This window comes from Salvia splendens, chromosome 21 (assembly GCF_004379255.2).
Source record: "Salvia splendens isolate huo1 chromosome 21, SspV2, whole genome shotgun sequence".
Lineage (NCBI taxonomy): Eukaryota > Viridiplantae > Streptophyta > Magnoliopsida > Lamiales > Lamiaceae > Salvia > Salvia splendens.
The window spans coordinates 12,076,713-12,093,425 of NC_056052.1; the positions used below are offsets into that span (position 1 = coordinate 12,076,713).

General features: G+C 36.7%; 1 protein-coding gene across 1 annotated transcript; it reads left to right on the forward strand.

Moving 5' to 3' along the window:
* Window positions 1-10,340: 10,340 nt before the first annotated feature.
* On the forward strand, window positions 10,341-16,589 carry LOC121783551 (dol-P-Man:Man(6)GlcNAc(2)-PP-Dol alpha-1,2-mannosyltransferase-like). Its single transcript, XM_042181656.1, has 10 exons — window positions 10,341-10,678; window positions 11,227-11,314; window positions 11,404-11,563; window positions 12,021-12,238; window positions 12,390-12,685; window positions 14,039-14,153; window positions 14,255-14,393; window positions 15,701-15,897; window positions 16,000-16,089; window positions 16,169-16,589. The coding sequence occupies exons 1-10, from the start codon at window positions 10,413-10,415 to the stop codon at window positions 16,301-16,303; spliced, it is 1,704 nt and encodes a 567-aa protein (XP_042037590.1). The 5' UTR covers window positions 10,341-10,412; the 3' UTR covers window positions 16,304-16,589.
* The last annotated feature ends 124 nt before the right edge of the window (window positions 16,590-16,713 follow it).

A 16,713-nucleotide genomic window follows, 5' to 3' on the forward strand; every position in this document is an offset into this window, starting at 1 on the left:
TTTATGGCCTCAAGCAAGCATCTAGGTCATGGAACCAGTGTTTCGATCAAACTATTCATAAGTTTGGATTCGAAAAGTGCCCAAATGAAAGCTGCGTTTATAAGAAGGTTGAAAAGGGGAATGTTGTGTTCTTGGTTTTAGATGTAGATGACATTCTTCTAATTGGAAACAATAAAAAGATGTTGTCATCAGTACGAACTTGGTTGTCGAACCAGTTCGAGATGAAGGATATGGGAGACGCGGGACACATACTCGGGATCAAGGTTTTTAGGAATCGTGAAAAGAGGATGTTGTGCTTATCTCAAGAACCCTACATCAATACTGTACTTAGTCGCTTTAGCATGCAAGATGCCAAGAAAGGTTTCTTACCTTTTAGACATGGCATCCATCTATCTCAAGAGATGTGCCCCAAAACGTCATTTGAGATAGAAGAGATGAGAAGGATTCCATATGCTTCGGCAGTTGGAAGTCTCATGTATGTTATGCTTTGTACAAGGCCTGATATTTGCTTTGCTGTTGGCATGGTGGCAAGATATCAGTCGAATCCAGGCCAAGGACATTGGACTGCCGTAAAGAACATACTCAAGTGCCTTAAACGGACTAAGGACTATGCTCTAGTTTACAATGCAGCAGAGCTCTGTCCTTTGGGATATACTGACTTAAATTTCAATCTGATCAAGACTCGAGAAAATCTACTTCTGGATATGTGTTCACTTTAGGAAGTGGAGCCATAATTTGGAAGAGTGTGAAGCAAAAATGCATCGCGGACTCGACCATGGAAGCCGAGTATGTGGCCGCTTCAGAGGCTGCAAAAGAGGCTGTATGGTTCAAGAACTTCTTTATGGATTTATGTGTGGTTACGAATCTGCCCAAGAGCATCACCATCTATTGTGACAATTCTGGTGCTGTGGCAAACTCGAAAGAACCAAGAGCTCACAAAGCGAGCAAACACATAGAGAGGAAGTATCACATCATTAGAGATATAGTGAAGAGAGGAGACATACAAGTGGTCAAGATTGCGTCAGAGAACAACCTGCCAGATCCTTTTACAAAGGCATTGGCGGTGAAACCGTTCGAATGCCATGTTGAAGGGATGGGAGTTCGACTCATTCAAGACCTCAACTCACTTTTAGTATAAGTGGGAGAATTAGACGTGTGCACCTATATTTTGTATACTCGAAAGCTGTTTTGAGTATAAGTGGGAGATTGTTAGAGTTTGTATACTAGAAATCACCTTTCGAGTAATTGAATACTGTAAAACTCTATATGTTATTTTCCAAAGGAATGAAACAGATTATTTTTATCATAATATTGTTATGTTTTAAATTTAATGGATGTTTATTGCATATTTAAATGTATAAGTAACGTAACAAAGTCTAAGTCTTTGTTTTAGTAGACCGGTTGTGGGCGCCGTCCACTTTAAGGTAACACGGTTAGTTCTGAACAAAGAAAAATAAGAATTTTACAACCTAGATAGGCCTAGACTACCTATCGTGGAGAAGACATGAGCCATCTTCGATTCTTCAGTGAATCAACGAGGTAAATTGGCTAACTCCGTAGCAAGCGTGTTTTAGGGATTATTTGTGCTAAAGCATGTTTAAATTCAAGTTATGAGCATGATACATGTGAAAATTACGCGAATAGAATTTGTCTAAATAATCTGCTAAATAAATCAGAATTTTATGTGATCCATTAGAACGCACGCTTCCGCTGCCTACCCCTTCAGCTACACCGAAGTAAGCATGCCAGATCCAGAGCCGAAGGTCAGCGGCGGCTTCGAGGATCATCGTCGGGTGGCTGCCCTTGTATCCACTGGTATATTGGTCTCTCCATGTCGTTGGACAATTCTTCCACTCCCAGTGCATACAATCTATGCTCCCTAGCATTCCAGGAAAGTCGTGCGCGTCTCGTGCATCTTCATCAGGGCCTGGCAATCCTCAGCAGTCGGCTTTCGTAAATAGGTGTTGCTATAAGCCTCCACAACTGTCACGACCGCCCTTACTAAGGATAGTGAAGACGGGGAAAACGTGACGAGGGGAGGGACTAAGGAGCGGGGAAGAAAAGGGGGACGCAATGAAAGACAACAATAAAGGACGAGATTGAATATGAAAACCCAATTAACTTCAAAAAGAAATATTTTGGTCTATCGAATAGTTAAACAACGGATTAATGTCTCAAGGTAAATAATGTCATAAAGTAGTGTAGAGCAAAATGAAAGACTTTATAAAAAAACGATTCGAAACAAGGCAGTGGAATAAAGGTATCTAAAGAGTCAAAGGGAGACGCCTATGTATGAAGACACGACGCATCCGGAATTTCTTAAGGCTCGACTCAACATCCGCCGCAACATCACCGCTCAACCTGCACATAAAGAAAACATATGCAGGGCTGAGTACTTGATATACTCAGTTGACACACGCCAAAATATTTGATAAAAGTTATGTCATCCATACCATAGTGAACTCGAGTTTTAATATTTTAGAAAAGAAATATCATCGAGTATCACAAAAATAGTTTCATAGCCTGGCCAGGAAAAACAATCTCCCCACTTTCTCAACAATCAATCATTCACATCATCTTACCATAGTGCGACGAAAGTGTGGCCACACTATTCGCCCATGAGACCGGCCGACTAGCAAGGACGGCACAAGATCCCCTCTGTGTACACAGCCTGATAGGGTTTACGGCCCTACTCAGACCCGAATTCGTTTATCATAGCCCTATAGCCTAATGGAGCGAACTCACAAACTAGGCATCAAGCACAATCTCAACATAGCCCTATAGCCTAACGGAGCAAGCTCAAACGAACTAGGCATCAGGCAGCAATCTCAACATCAAAACAATCACGGCATGACATAACACTTTAAACCACCCTTAAAGCTCCACAATCATACTTTGGAAAAATAAAAGAGTTTAGTTAAAAAAAGCCCACCTCGATTGCTTACAAAACATTGTTCACAACTTTATTGAAACACTTGCTCTTCGCACCCACGTACGCACAACAATCTTTGTCAACACCATAAATATATAGCACAATCAGCCTTCCATCACAACAATTATCATGCATGCCCTAACGCTCCTTTCATCGTCTCTTTAATTTACACATCCCAAACGTTCACAACCATAACGAAACAACACCCTAGCATACATCAACGTATAACACATAACCACCTCATAAGATACATTCCTAAATCATACATGCATCATATAATTCACTCAAACTTGGCAACAAGTGATATTTCCACATAACAACAAATCTGGCAGAACTGCGCGGTTGGTTTGAAAAATTCACCAAAAATCCATCCGTTGTCCAATGAGGCTGAAATTTTCACGCAACTCAGAAGACACTTCAAATTTCATCTAGTTCAAAATTTCACATCAAAAGGAGGCCATTTAGTCAGTCAAATAGAAAACGAAACTTTCTGGGCGAGAATACAAGTTTCTGGCAGAATTGCGCAGTCATCTTCAAACATTTATTAAAATTTCATATTTCGTCAAAAGGGGCTGAAATTCACACAAAACACAGAAAACACCTTGAAGTTTACTCAGTTAAAATATCGTTTCAAAATTCAATCGTTTGGTCAGTCAAACACACGTTAGAATCCACTGTCCGAACACCACAGTTTTCAGGCTTCACAATTTCGAAATTAGGGTTTCTTCCTCATTCATCCAAACACAAATTTTTCATGCTTCCAACACACAATCATGCTTCAAAAGGTTCTCACAATCAAGTTCTCATATAATCACACATTATTCACAAATGATTCATTCAAACTTCACCCATATTCATTCAAAATCGCATATTCACAATTGTTCTCATACAAACACAAATTCCCACCGATTAATTATGCGATCTAAGATTCCTACACTCACTATATGCATGAAGGAATCAAGAACAAGGTTTCAATGGAGAAGATGAGGAAAATTTTCAATTATACCTTCTTGGATCGAAAACCAAACGGTAGAAGCAAAGATTGATGCGATTCGTCGGGAACTCTTGAAAATCAAACTCCAATGGATGCAAGAACAAGGATTGGAAGTAATTTTGGAGAGGATGAAGAGAGGGAGGGAGAAAACGTGTGGGAGGGAGAGAGGGAGGCTTGAGAATGAGGAAAATAGGGTTAGGGTTTTTTTTGTTCTATTTATTCAAGAATTACTCCCCCACTTAAATAAAACAAATTAAAATTGGTGGAAGAAAAAGAATAGGGAATAGGCGTGTACTTTTGAAGGAAATTGAGGTTGTGGGGATTTTTTGATTAATTAAATAGAGATATGGAGATATGGTTCAACTCAAATTTATTTGGAGAGAAAGAATCCCATAAAATAGGAACAAAATAATTCAAGAATCTCCAAGTAGAAAAGAAGGGAAGGGGCGAAAATTATAAGTATTTCCACAAGGAAATAATTTAAATCCCAATATAAATAGGCTAAGGAAAGATTTGGCAAGGTATTGTAGGATTTAATTTGGATAAATATCCCAAAACAATTAATTAAATCCAAGAAAGAAAGTATTATTTCCAATAAATAGGAGGGCCGAAAATTTCAAATAAAATGGCTAGAATGATTATGCATGATCCCATTTAATTTAATTCACGCATTGGAAGCTTAATCACATTAACTCACATAACCCACAACAACTAATTTCACATAATAAACTCAAACACATAGAGACTCAATTTCTACAAAAGAAATTCTTATTCAACATCCACATTAATAATAAAAAAAATAAGCCATCAAATAAGAAGAATAATAAAAAAAAGTCACAAATTTTTCGGGGTGCTACAACAACTCCCCTACAAATATTCTTCAGGCACTCGCGGGCAGTTGTGTCCCCGACGTGAAGGTACTCGACAAACATGTCCGTCGTGGTGCCGTAGGCCAACTGCCAGAGAGCAACCGTGCACTTCTGCAACGGCGTAAGTCCAGGTCTGCCGATGCCATCTTCCCGATACTGGAAGTATTCATCACGTGCCTCCAACGTTTGGACAATGCTGAGAAAAAGATCTCGCCTCATTCTAAAACGGCGGTGAAAAACCGTCGGGCCCCACCGTGGTTCCTCGCCAAAATAGTCTGCGAACAGACGTTGGTGAGCTACGTCTTGCTCGTGACGGACAAACGTCCGATGTCGAATCGGACGTGGGATCTGCACCGCCGCCTTGGCCTGCTCCACCGCTTCGCGCTCTATTTCGGCCAAGCATTCCGCCGCAACCTCATGAACGCAATCGAATATGGCCCGAGTCAAGGCCCGAGTAATGCCCTCCGAGGTACTCCAGTCGTCGCCGGGTCTCATTTTTTCAGTGAGAAAGATTGGGAGTGAAATATTGGTGTGTGGAGAAAGTGAGAGATGCGAGAGAATTATTGGTGTGGGACATGAAAGAGAAATGGAGGTTTAAATAGATAAAAATTTCAGAAAAAAAGGAAAACGCGTTGCATCGTCCGCGGTATCGTCCGCGTGACCCGCAGTGGGGCGGACGATACCGCGGACGATGCGTGTTCCGACGCCATCGTTCGCGGACGATGTATAGGGCGCGGACGATGCATCAGGCATCGTCCGCCCCACTGTGGATGCTCTAATAAGCCTTATATCGATGAGGCGACTTGCATTTTTGTGTTTAATAATTTTGGAGATTTTATGTCTGATAAGTTTTATTCTAGTACTTCATAACAAAACGATAGAGGTGTGGTTTAGTTTGCAGTGGCTTAACATTTTCATTATTAGTGATTGAATCTTTTGTTGGTACTCCTATTTGGGTTTCTTTCTAAACACCACACCTCTATGCCCTCTTCCTCTTGTGCTATATACAATTATAAATGGAAATTGTGGATTCTTAAATGGCTGATGGGAGGAAAGTGTACAAGGAAATGTGGATCCTATTTTCTCCATACCCAATAAAATTAAAAGCCTCATTATTGAACTATGCATCCATCACTTTCTTTGCTGCTGCATTGATAAAAATATGTTACATAATCCCACATAGGAAAGCAAGAGGCGTTGTATATACTTGAAGGTATAGAGAGGCGAGTTTTAACCCGTCCCTTCGGGTGTGCTGAGGTGACTCGTCAATGATCGTATAGAGATGATGTGTCGTGCCAACACCCACGCAACGAACACAATCTTTTACGGCACACAAGTGGACTCTGCTCTCTTGCGGCTGGTTCACTCGTCAATTTTTGGAAGCCCCCATTCCACCTATTTGAACATTTTAACATTTTAATTAGATACATCAACCCAGTTATACACTGAATTTGAACATTTTAATTCGTTTACTTTTATTTGTTATGAAGTAAACTGAGAAAAATTAGTAAGTGTAGGTAAATTTCTTGTCATAAATAAATCTAACAAAAATAAACCTGTCAACCTAATACTATTTCCTCCGTCCCGGCTAAGATGACATGTTTCTTAGTCGCCATGAGATTTTTTATGAACTGTTGGTTAATGTGGCTAATTGAAGAGGGAAAGAGTGGGTGTAAATCTTAAATAGAGAGATAAATAGAGTTGAATATTTAATATGAGAAAGAAAAAAAGTGTTGGTGTATTGTTGAGAAAAAATTAATAAAAATATAAATGTATCATTTAATTGGGACGAAGAGGGTAATATTAAATAAAAACGTATCGATCGAGCGAAGGCATGTGATAAATATTTATCAATGTTTTAAAAACCGGACAGGACCAGCCGGTTCGATCGGTTTGACCGCGAACCGGTAGGCAGTTCAGTCCGGTTCACCCCTAGAAACCACCAACACGTTGAACCGCCGTGGACCGGCGAAACCGGCCGGTTGGACCGGTCCAACCATGAACCGGAAACCGATTTTTTGCTTTACAAAATAATAGTTTCAAAATTTGTTTTTGGTAGGACTTGAACTCATGACCTCTACACTAGATACCAAGACCTTAACCACTTCATCATATGGCCATTTTGAAAAAGTTTGAACATTAATTTTTGTTGTACACTAAAAACGAAATTTTTATCCACCTAAACTAATAATTCATTTTAATTTTATATTCTCTCACGAGATTGTTAATTATAAATCACTAAATTTTAGTATGAGTTTGTAATTATATATAAATTTAATATTTTTTATATGTAAATATAATTTATTATTACTTAATATTAATAACTTTATTGTATATATTTAATTTATACACTAACCATTGATATTAATATTTTTAAGTAAAATAACTAATTATCCATGTTTAATTATATATTAATAGTATAATATTATTTTGTTCAATAAACTTTTTAATTATAATGAATTTATCTAATTATATATAAAATATTAAATTGTTTTAACTACAATAACTAATGAATCGTATGTTTAATTTTATTTACCAACACAAATATTTATGAAATTTTGTGATTTACTACTTAATCTTCATATTTATATTTTGAACTAAAATATAAGGTTAATATTTTTGATACATTATTAATTATATGTAAATTTAATATATTTTGTAGATTGTATATTTAATTATGTGTATTTGTAACAATAAAACTGTTCGACCAGTGATTGAACCGACTGGACCTGTTAAACCATGAACCAGTAGCTTTGCATGTTCGCTTACGGGTCCGATTTTTAAAACATTGATATTTATAATAGCACTGAGTGAAAAACACACTTTAGGATTTTTCCCTTTAAGTCCTTGAGCCTATACGGATTTTGGGCCTAGGCAGATGGACCTTTTAAAATCGGCTCAGCCTAATTAGAGCAATTTAACTCTTGTTAAAGTATTTCTAGTTATGTAGGTTTTCGGATTTAATTAAGATCTAATGTATTTAATATCCTGATTATTTGATTAAATCTTCAGACTTACCTAATACGTAAATGAATCAATTATTGATTTATTGATTTCCGTTAATAAATAATACTCCCTCCGTCCCAAGATAGGTGAGCACAAACTTTTCGCCACGGGATTTAAGGAAATGAGATTTTGTTAATAAACTGGAAAGTGAATAAAAAAAGAGAGTTAATAAAGTAAGAGAAAGAATACCAAAAAATGAAATGGCTCACTTATCTTGGGACGTCCCAAAAAGGAATGTGAGTCGCTTATCTTGGGACGAAGGGAGTACATGGTCTGATTAAAAATGGGTTGGGTTGGGCACACCAGTGGAAATGAGTTTCAATTGGGCCAATTTTCAAATCCAGGACCAAGCCCAGGACTACTAAAATTCCAGCCTAGACACAGTCCAGGCCAACGCACAATCCAGTCCAGGCCAAGCCAACGCACAGCCTTGTGCAGGCCCAAATAAGACTAATAACTATAAATCCTATTTCTCTTCTAATTTGACTGAACTACAAAATGATACCCAGAAAATAGGCGTTCGCATCTTTTGAGTAATCAATGTCTAAATAATCACAAGTCCAAAACGATGGATAATCACATTTTAGGTGCCACTTTTTACCATTTTACCTCTAAGACCATTAAGGGCATATTAGTCTTTTACCCGGTCAGTTAAGACATTTTATTTGTGATTTTATTTAAATTATTATAATCCATTTTTATTTACTAACTAACAAAATTTGGATTTTACATAAACAATTATTATAACCAGTGGCGGATGCAAAAAATATTTCTAGCTGAGACTCTACTATAACTCTATCTGCTCCACGTTAATAGAGTCGTATTTATTTTTAGAACATTCCAATATAATAGAGTTATTTATATAATAAAATAGTACTCCATCCGTCCCAAAGAAGATGGCACAGTTGGGAGATGACATGAGATTTTAGGAGATGTTGTTTTGTGTGTTACGTGAGAGAAAATATAATTTTATAATTGATGTGAGAGGAAATGTGATATCTTTTGTGGGACAAACTAAAAAGGAAAGTGTGACATCTACTATGAGATAGAGGGAGTAATACACTTGCTTTTCAATATGTTATTCTCTATCTTACTTTATTTTTTCTATATCTCTTTTACTTCATTCTCTATCTTTTTTACTCTCTTCACTGTACACATTAAACACATATATTTCAATTTACGTTCCAAAAAGAGACACATCTATTACCACGAAATGAAAAGAGTACACTTTATATAGTCAATATAAGTATACATTTGAAAAAATTACAATCACATTAGTATATATAAATACCTAAATATTTTAGACTGTCCAACAATATCTAACCAAAAAATATCAATGCATGTTTATATCTTAATTCTCATAATAAAATAAATACTCTTTCCATCCCATAAAGTTTGTCCTAGTTTGACCCGGCGAAATATTTTAGACTGTCCAACATATATCTAACCAATATAAGAAATTATTTGACTTTGTATTAAATAGAGGTGTGTAGTGGAATAAGGGGTCACACATTGAGGGGATTGAGATGTGTATTTAATGTCTATTTTTGAAAACTCTAATTGGGACAAATTTTGTGGGACGGACGAAAATGGTAAAATGCGACAAACTTTGTGGGACGGACAAAAATGGTAAAATGCGACAAACTTTGTGGGACGGAGGGAGTATAGTACTCCCTCGTCCTATTCAAGATGTCTACCTTTCTTTTTTAGTTTACCAATCCAGATGTCAACTATCTATATTTAGAAATAAATTCCTCTCTCTATATTACAATATTCAACTACTTTTTTCTCTCTGCTAACTCCATCTAATGACTCTTTCTAAAATCTCGTGTCACTCAAGAATATGGATATCTTGAATGTGACAGATGGAATACTTACTAAGATTTTGCCATAGTTAAATGAAATTAAAAATAAAAAAATCGAAAAGTGAAATCACCTATAAATTAATAGTTACCGCTTACCAAGAAATATATTTCTCGTCTTCTCCTGATCGACTGAAAAGAAGTCGAGTAATGAAATTTTCAATGTAGGTTAGAGTGTTCAATTAAAGAAGATTTTGCTTAGTACTCCCTCTGTATTAAAAAAATAGAAATATTTGAAATGACACGAGTTTTAATGCGCATTTAGTAAAGTAAGTGAAAAGAATTGGTAAAGTAAGAGACAAGAAAAGAAAAATGAGTAAAGTAAGAGAGAGTAAGAGAAAAAATAGTGAAAGTACAGTTAGTAGATTGTGTGGTTCATGTCCTAAAATAGAAAGATTCTAATTTAAGGAACAATCCAAAATGAAAATTGTTGTTATTTTTAAAAAACGGAGGGAGTAGTATTAATTTAAAAAAATCCTAGCCCTCAATGGAATGGCTGATCACATTTTAAAGGAATTATCTGAATTATAGGATAGAATAATAGGTCAAAATATATAATAAAAATAAGAGTGAATTTTCATATACATTTATACTTTGACAAAAAAAAGGGAGAAAAAAGAAAAGGGAGTAGTAAACTTTATTAATGGGAACCAACCCGAGTGGTTTAAAGTGAAAGACACGGAGCTGACTGACATTACCGAAAGCACAAGCAAAAACAGAGGGAAAAAGCATCACTACTAAAACCGAAAATGGCTCTAACGACGAGGCAGCGGCGCTCCTCGCCGCCTGATCTCCAGACGGCGCCGCCCCCTTCTCCCTACTCCAAGGTGGACAAACCGGAAAATCCGGCCGGCGACCAGAGGCTCGGGTGGGTCCTGCCGCTCGTGTCACTGGCAGTGCTGCGCTACATGAGCGCCTCATCCAACATTATTCACGACTGCGACGAGGTCTTCAATTATTGGGAGCCTCTCCATTTCCTACTCTACAACACCGGATTCCAAACCTGGGAATACAGGTCACCGCCGATTTTTTTTTTCTCTACTCCTTTTGTTTTCAATTGACTCTGTAATTCGTTGATCGGTTAGGTTTTCTTTTGCGGCGATTGATTCAGTGATCTGTTCGTCTGTTGTTGTCTTTTTTCCTTTCTAGCGTTCCTTAGTTTTGAATTGCGTTTCAAACGCCTTGAGGGAGATGGAAATATCATTAACATGATAATCTGTTTACATGTTCTGTTCCATAATTGCTCAAGGATATACGCCATGTCTGTAAAATTAATATGTTTGCTGCAACGTACTCCCTCCGTCCCACTGTACGGAGTATTTGTTTCATGTTGATGTTGTATTCTTCTCCAATCTCTTTATTATCATACTTAATTTTATCTTTTGTGATTACGGATATTTAAGACTTTTCACTCTCTGTGCTATTGTTAGAGTCAGTGACCGTCTGTTAAAATGTGTTCCTTGGAAGTGTACAAAACTAATCAAAATTTGTTCTGATATAGTCCTTAAACACTGTCATGTTTTACAATTTGATTCCAACATCCTTTATGCATCATTCCTGCAGCTCCCAGTTTGCGTTGAGGTCATACTTGTACATTATTTTCCACAAATTGGTCGGTTTGCCTGCTTCTTGGTGGTTTGGAGAAGAAAAAGTAAGATGTCTCTTCATAATCCCTTCCCTTTTTGATGCTGAAACCCACTTTTTCTACTCATAGTGACTCTTTTTAATCTAAAAACTCAGGTGAGAGTCTTTTATGCAGTTAGGATTTTTCTTGGTATTCTCTCTGTAATTGCGGATGCTGCCCTTGTTGTGGCCCTTTCTAGAAAGTATGGGAAACGTCTCGCTTCGTATACACTGGCAATGCTATGCTTGGCCAGCGGTTGTTTTTTTGCTAGCACTAGTAAGTGCAATTAATATGACCTGGTCCTTACTCTTCATTATACGCATTTTTTAAGTTTCCACTTCTGACTTAAAAAAGGAAGAGGGTCAATAATGGATATCCATTTACTCCCAAAAAATAGACTCCCTCCGTCCTTCAAATATAGCAACTATTCTGTTTTGGTCCGTCCCTTAAAATTATGCACTTTCTATTTTAGGAAGTTTTTTTCTCTCTCTAATGAGTTGGGGCCCATTATCCACTAACAATATTTCAATCACTTTTTCTTCTATCTCTTTCTTACTTTTCCAATCGTGCATTAAAACCCGTGTTGCTTCAAAAGTTGCTATTTTTAAAGGACGGAAGGAGTAATTATTTAGATACCACTTTCGACTTATTAACCTAAACAATGCATGTAGCATTGAGGCCTGAATTCTTATCAAATTCTCACATCAACTCATGACTACTGCTGCACATACAGGTTTCCTTCCAAGTTCATTCTCTATGTATGCGATGTCTCTATCATCAGCACTTTATCTCTTCGAGAAGCCCGCTGCTGCAGTTTTAAGTGCGGCCACTGGAGTTATTCTTGGTTGGCCATTCTCAGTCCTAGCATTTCTGCCACTTACAATTTTCTCCCTCAAGAAAAGGTTTTATCATGCATTTCTGTCTGGTGTCATCACTTCTCTTTTTCTAGTGGTGAGTGTAATTTTCCGACAATTCAAACATGTCTAACCAAATTCGTGCTCCACTCTTCATACGCCTATTATAAACATTGCCATCTCTTCCAATTTTCTAATTCTTCCATTATTTGATATGGTCTTTACACACGCCCCTTCAAATTCTACAGGCACTATCGGCTGTAGTTGACCAATATTACTATGGAAAGTGGACATCATCCATTCTCAATCTATTGATATATAATGTTTTTGGTGGTGGAGAGAGCCATTTATATGGTACTGAAGGGCAATTGTTTTACCTGAAGAATGGGTTCAATAACTTCAACTTTTGTTTCATCCTTGCGCTTCTCTTCATTGCGATCCTTCCCATTGTAAAGAAAAAATATGCTCCGGATTTGTTAGTCATCATCTCACCTGTCTATATCTGGCTAGCTTTTATGTCTTTGCAGCCGCACAAGGAAGAGAGGTAAAAATGAAATTCTTCTTTTGACTCAAGTCTTGAACTTTTTAAAATTTTCTCAATGTATCCTCTTTGGGTTTGGCTTCTTTTGTACAATCTTTATCCTTAATCTATGCACTTTTTTTCTCTAAAGGTGTTGCATGACTAAGTCTTCTCTTCCTAGTAGAAACACTAATACTCTCTCTATCCGACCTCAAGTGAGGCGCTACTTTGGGCATAGGATTTAATTAAAATGTGATTTTTAGTGACTAGTGAGTTAAGTGGATTGAATAAAGTGAGTGAATATAGTAGAGAGGTGAAGAGAGAACAAAGTAGGAAATATAATAAAGTAGGAAGTGTGAAAGTGTTGGTTTTTGCCAAAAAGGGAAATGACTCACTTTTGGTGGGACGGATAAAAAAAGAATATAAATCACTTGAGGTGGGACGGAGGGAGTATATTTTTGTTGTGGATCATTGCTATTTCTTAAATTGGAAAACGCCTAAATACTGCCAAACTTCCTTTTATCTGATTGTCTCCTTATCATAACGTAAACATGTATATGAAATTCTATGTGTATCCAACTCCTAAACTTCTAAAGTAAAATGGGCAAAGACTCTCTCAGGTTTCTGGATATCTTGTTAGCAGACACTGTATATGATACGAAGTGAAAGGCGGCTCCTCCGTTTACTCTCGATAAGATATTTGCAATAGAAGCGTAACGTACAGTAGGCATGGTAACCTTACAGAATTCAATGAGAATGAAATAAGTATTCAAATAGATTACTTTTTCCAACAAGGAAAGTCTTGGCCACATTATCGTTCTCTTATAATATACTTTGATGCTCTTTTCCAGGCCTACCATATATGTTGTCGTCACACATGGAATTCCAAAAGATAATACTATAATGATAATGACTTAATAGAAGTAATAATTATTGTATTAGAAAGTAACTGAAGCCCATGGAGTAACCTCTGCTCACTTCTTCGTGATCTTCTAACTACCACTTTCCATGATTATCCACTCCACTAGTTCAAGACAATCGATGCATTCATATCAGTATATAATCGAAAAAATAATGCTCCCTCCATCCCAATATAGATGTCATACTTGGGTGATGACGCAAGATTTTAGGAGATTTTGTTTTGTGTGTTGAGTGGAGTGAAAACATATTTGTATATATAAATGTGATTTTTTCCAAAATAAAGAAATGTGACATTTTTTGTTGGACAAACTAAAAAGGTTAAGTGAGACATCTACCTTGGGACGGAGGAGTAATTTTTATGATTGCTCTAGTATCTTTTCATCAAATCAGAGAGGTAAAATGTACTTAGCTAGTGTACACTGAATATAGATGACAATGGTGGTTGATGTTTTGCAGATTCCTTTATCCGATATACCCTCTTATTTGTGTTTCTGCTTCAGCTGTCATTGAGAGCCTTCCTGATTTATTTCGGGATAAGTACAATCCCAATGATCCTTCTCTTCTTGTTACGGTGTGGCTTCTTTCTTCAGAAAACAATCTTCTTATTATTATGATTTGGCTCGGTTGGAGCAGAATCAACTGATTGAACTTACTTTTGATGTGGTTTTACAGATTGCAAAAGCAGTGAGGCCTTTGGTTCTTGGACTCATTTTATGTGCCTCTCATTCTAGGACATTTTCCTTAATCAATGGTTATTCAGCTCCTGTGGAGATTTACAAACATTTGGAGCACTATGATGATGTTGGGGAAGGTAGGTAGCACCTTTTACATTCCCTTGGTTTAATCATAGTTTATAGCTACTTCCCAGCTCTCAGTGTATATATAGCCTCAATTTTGATTTAGTTTATTTTCTAGGCTGGACTTTGAAAAAAAAATATTCTATTATAGTCTAATTTAGATTTATTTTTTTATAGCATGGACTTTGAGAAAAGTTTCAACTTTCAATTGTAGTCCGAACTTTGAGAAATTGTTTAATTATAGCCGGTAACAACAATATTGTCAAAAAAATTTCTGCATATTTTCAGTCTTTTTATAAAAATTCCTTCGTTGATGCTTGAACTTTGTCGACTGTGACAATTCGATCTTTTTGATGTACTGATACTCAACAACTTAGGTTCAGTATTGGACACATTTTGGTGAAACTGTGACACTAGTCGTTCTTCGCTCTTTTCCAGTAAAATTTGTCCTCATTGCTCAACTTGTCGATTTGTGTTGTAACTGTAGGCAAAGCCCATACATCAATTAAATGAATCTTGTTTTTAAACTATAGGAAATTAGCCACAAGCTTGACATTGTTGCTGACTATAATTTAACAATCTCTCAAAGTTTGGGCTATAATTGAAATCTCAGAGTTCAGGCTATAAAATATGCTAAATCAAAGTTGAGGTTGTAATGAACTTTTTTCAATGTTTAGGCTATAAACTATAACTAACTCTCTACTCTATCCAGCCATCATTAGTTCCCTTCTATTTTAAAAAATCATTAGTGTATCCGAACTGTGGGCCTGGATTGCTATATTTTAGGCCATTAGTGTACTAAAAAAGAAAAATGAGCTCTTAGGGTTCTAACCCCTGACATAATCTTTTTTTATAAAATGTTATCTTTCTGTCAAATGCTATTTGCTTTATAAATCTTAAAGCTGGATTCAGTTAGTGTTAGTATTTTTCTAATATGATAGTCATATAGCCCGAGAGTTTTATAAATGTGGCTTGCGATTTGGCAACTGTAGACTAAAGACGGCGTATTTAAAGCTAACTCCCCTGCTTCTTTTGTACGGGGTACCACATTAGTATACATAGTGAGGATTCTCAGCATAACCCATAGATTATAACCCTATTAGGCGTTGACAAGATTTACAAATATGCACACTTGCATTCTCTGTTATATCCTGGATATTCTTTGATATAATCTAGCTGTGTTTGTGCAGTATCTCTTAAAAATGTTATTCAAATATTCCAGGATCTTAGAATTCTGATCCTCATATGCAGGCTTTCTTTGGTGTTGTGTGTATTTTGTTTACACTTTTCTCACTTTGCCAAAGTTTTGTACGTATTATAGGTTCAGTCGTGTGTGTTGGAAGTGAATGGCACAGATTCCCATCATCTTTTTTTGTCCCTGATTACATCAGAGAAGTAAGATGGATAGACGATGGATTCCGAGGTCTTCTCCCTCTTCCGTTCAACGTTACCTTGGGTGGCACATCTGCTGCTCCACCCTATTTTAACAACAAGAACCAGGCAACAGATCAACAATATGTAACTCATTCTTCCTGTTTACTAAAAAATTGAGAATATATATTTTTTCCTAGGATCAATGACTTAACTTTTCTCCATTTCTTTCTTCTAATAACAATGCAGCTCCAAGATATTGCCAAATGCACTTTCTTTGTAGAGCTGCATCTCGAAAGACCTTACATTCCTCGTGGGAGTGACTTGAATACATGGGAGGTCTGAACTCTCGCTCTCTCTTACACACACACATGCACAAAAACATCATCAGTTATCTCATTGATTGTTTTATTCACAGGTAATGGCAGCAATGCATTACATGGATCGCGAAATGTCACCTCCCAAGTACCGTTCATTCTTTATTCCATATCTCTGGCAGCAGAATAACGTGTTCGGTTTGTACAAACTACTTAAGAGAATATCAAAATCATAGCCACATAAGCGAATTCTCCAAGTCATTGTAACACTATAGTGATGAGCAGATCAGCTAGTGATCCAAGCTAATTTCCTTTTGACAGCTTATAACTGCTGTCGTCGGTCTGTCAATCATCATCTATTTCCCTCTAGAATGCTGGCAATGGATTCCATCGGTTTTGTAAACTGTAGATTTGGTGTTGGTCTTGTAGCTTTGGTTCATAAGGATGGTTCCATGGTTTTACTCCTGCACTAGTTGTGGTTATGGAGCTTTCTTTTTATACAGGAAATACCTTGATTACACACATCAAGCATCTGTTATTTTTTAAGAATGCTTGCCTACGTTGTAGGAGATGATCATATGGTATAAGAATACATTACTTTGATAATAGGTTGGTATTTAATCTATATGCATACAATAATTTTGAA

Bases quoted from the DNA above. Each gene is read 5' to 3' on its own strand.
- LOC121783551 (XM_042181656.1), top strand. From the start codon at position 10,413: ATGGCTCTAACGACGAGGCAGCGGCGCTCCTCGCCGCCTGATCTCCAG. The intron at 11,564-12,020 runs GTAAGTGCAATT...CTGCACATACAG, and splicing joins TTGTTTTTTTGCTAGCACTA to GTTTCCTTCCAAGTTCATTC. The intron at 14,394-15,700 runs GTAGGTAGCACC...TACGTATTATAG, and splicing joins CTATGATGATGTTGGGGAAG to GTTCAGTCGTGTGTGTTGGA.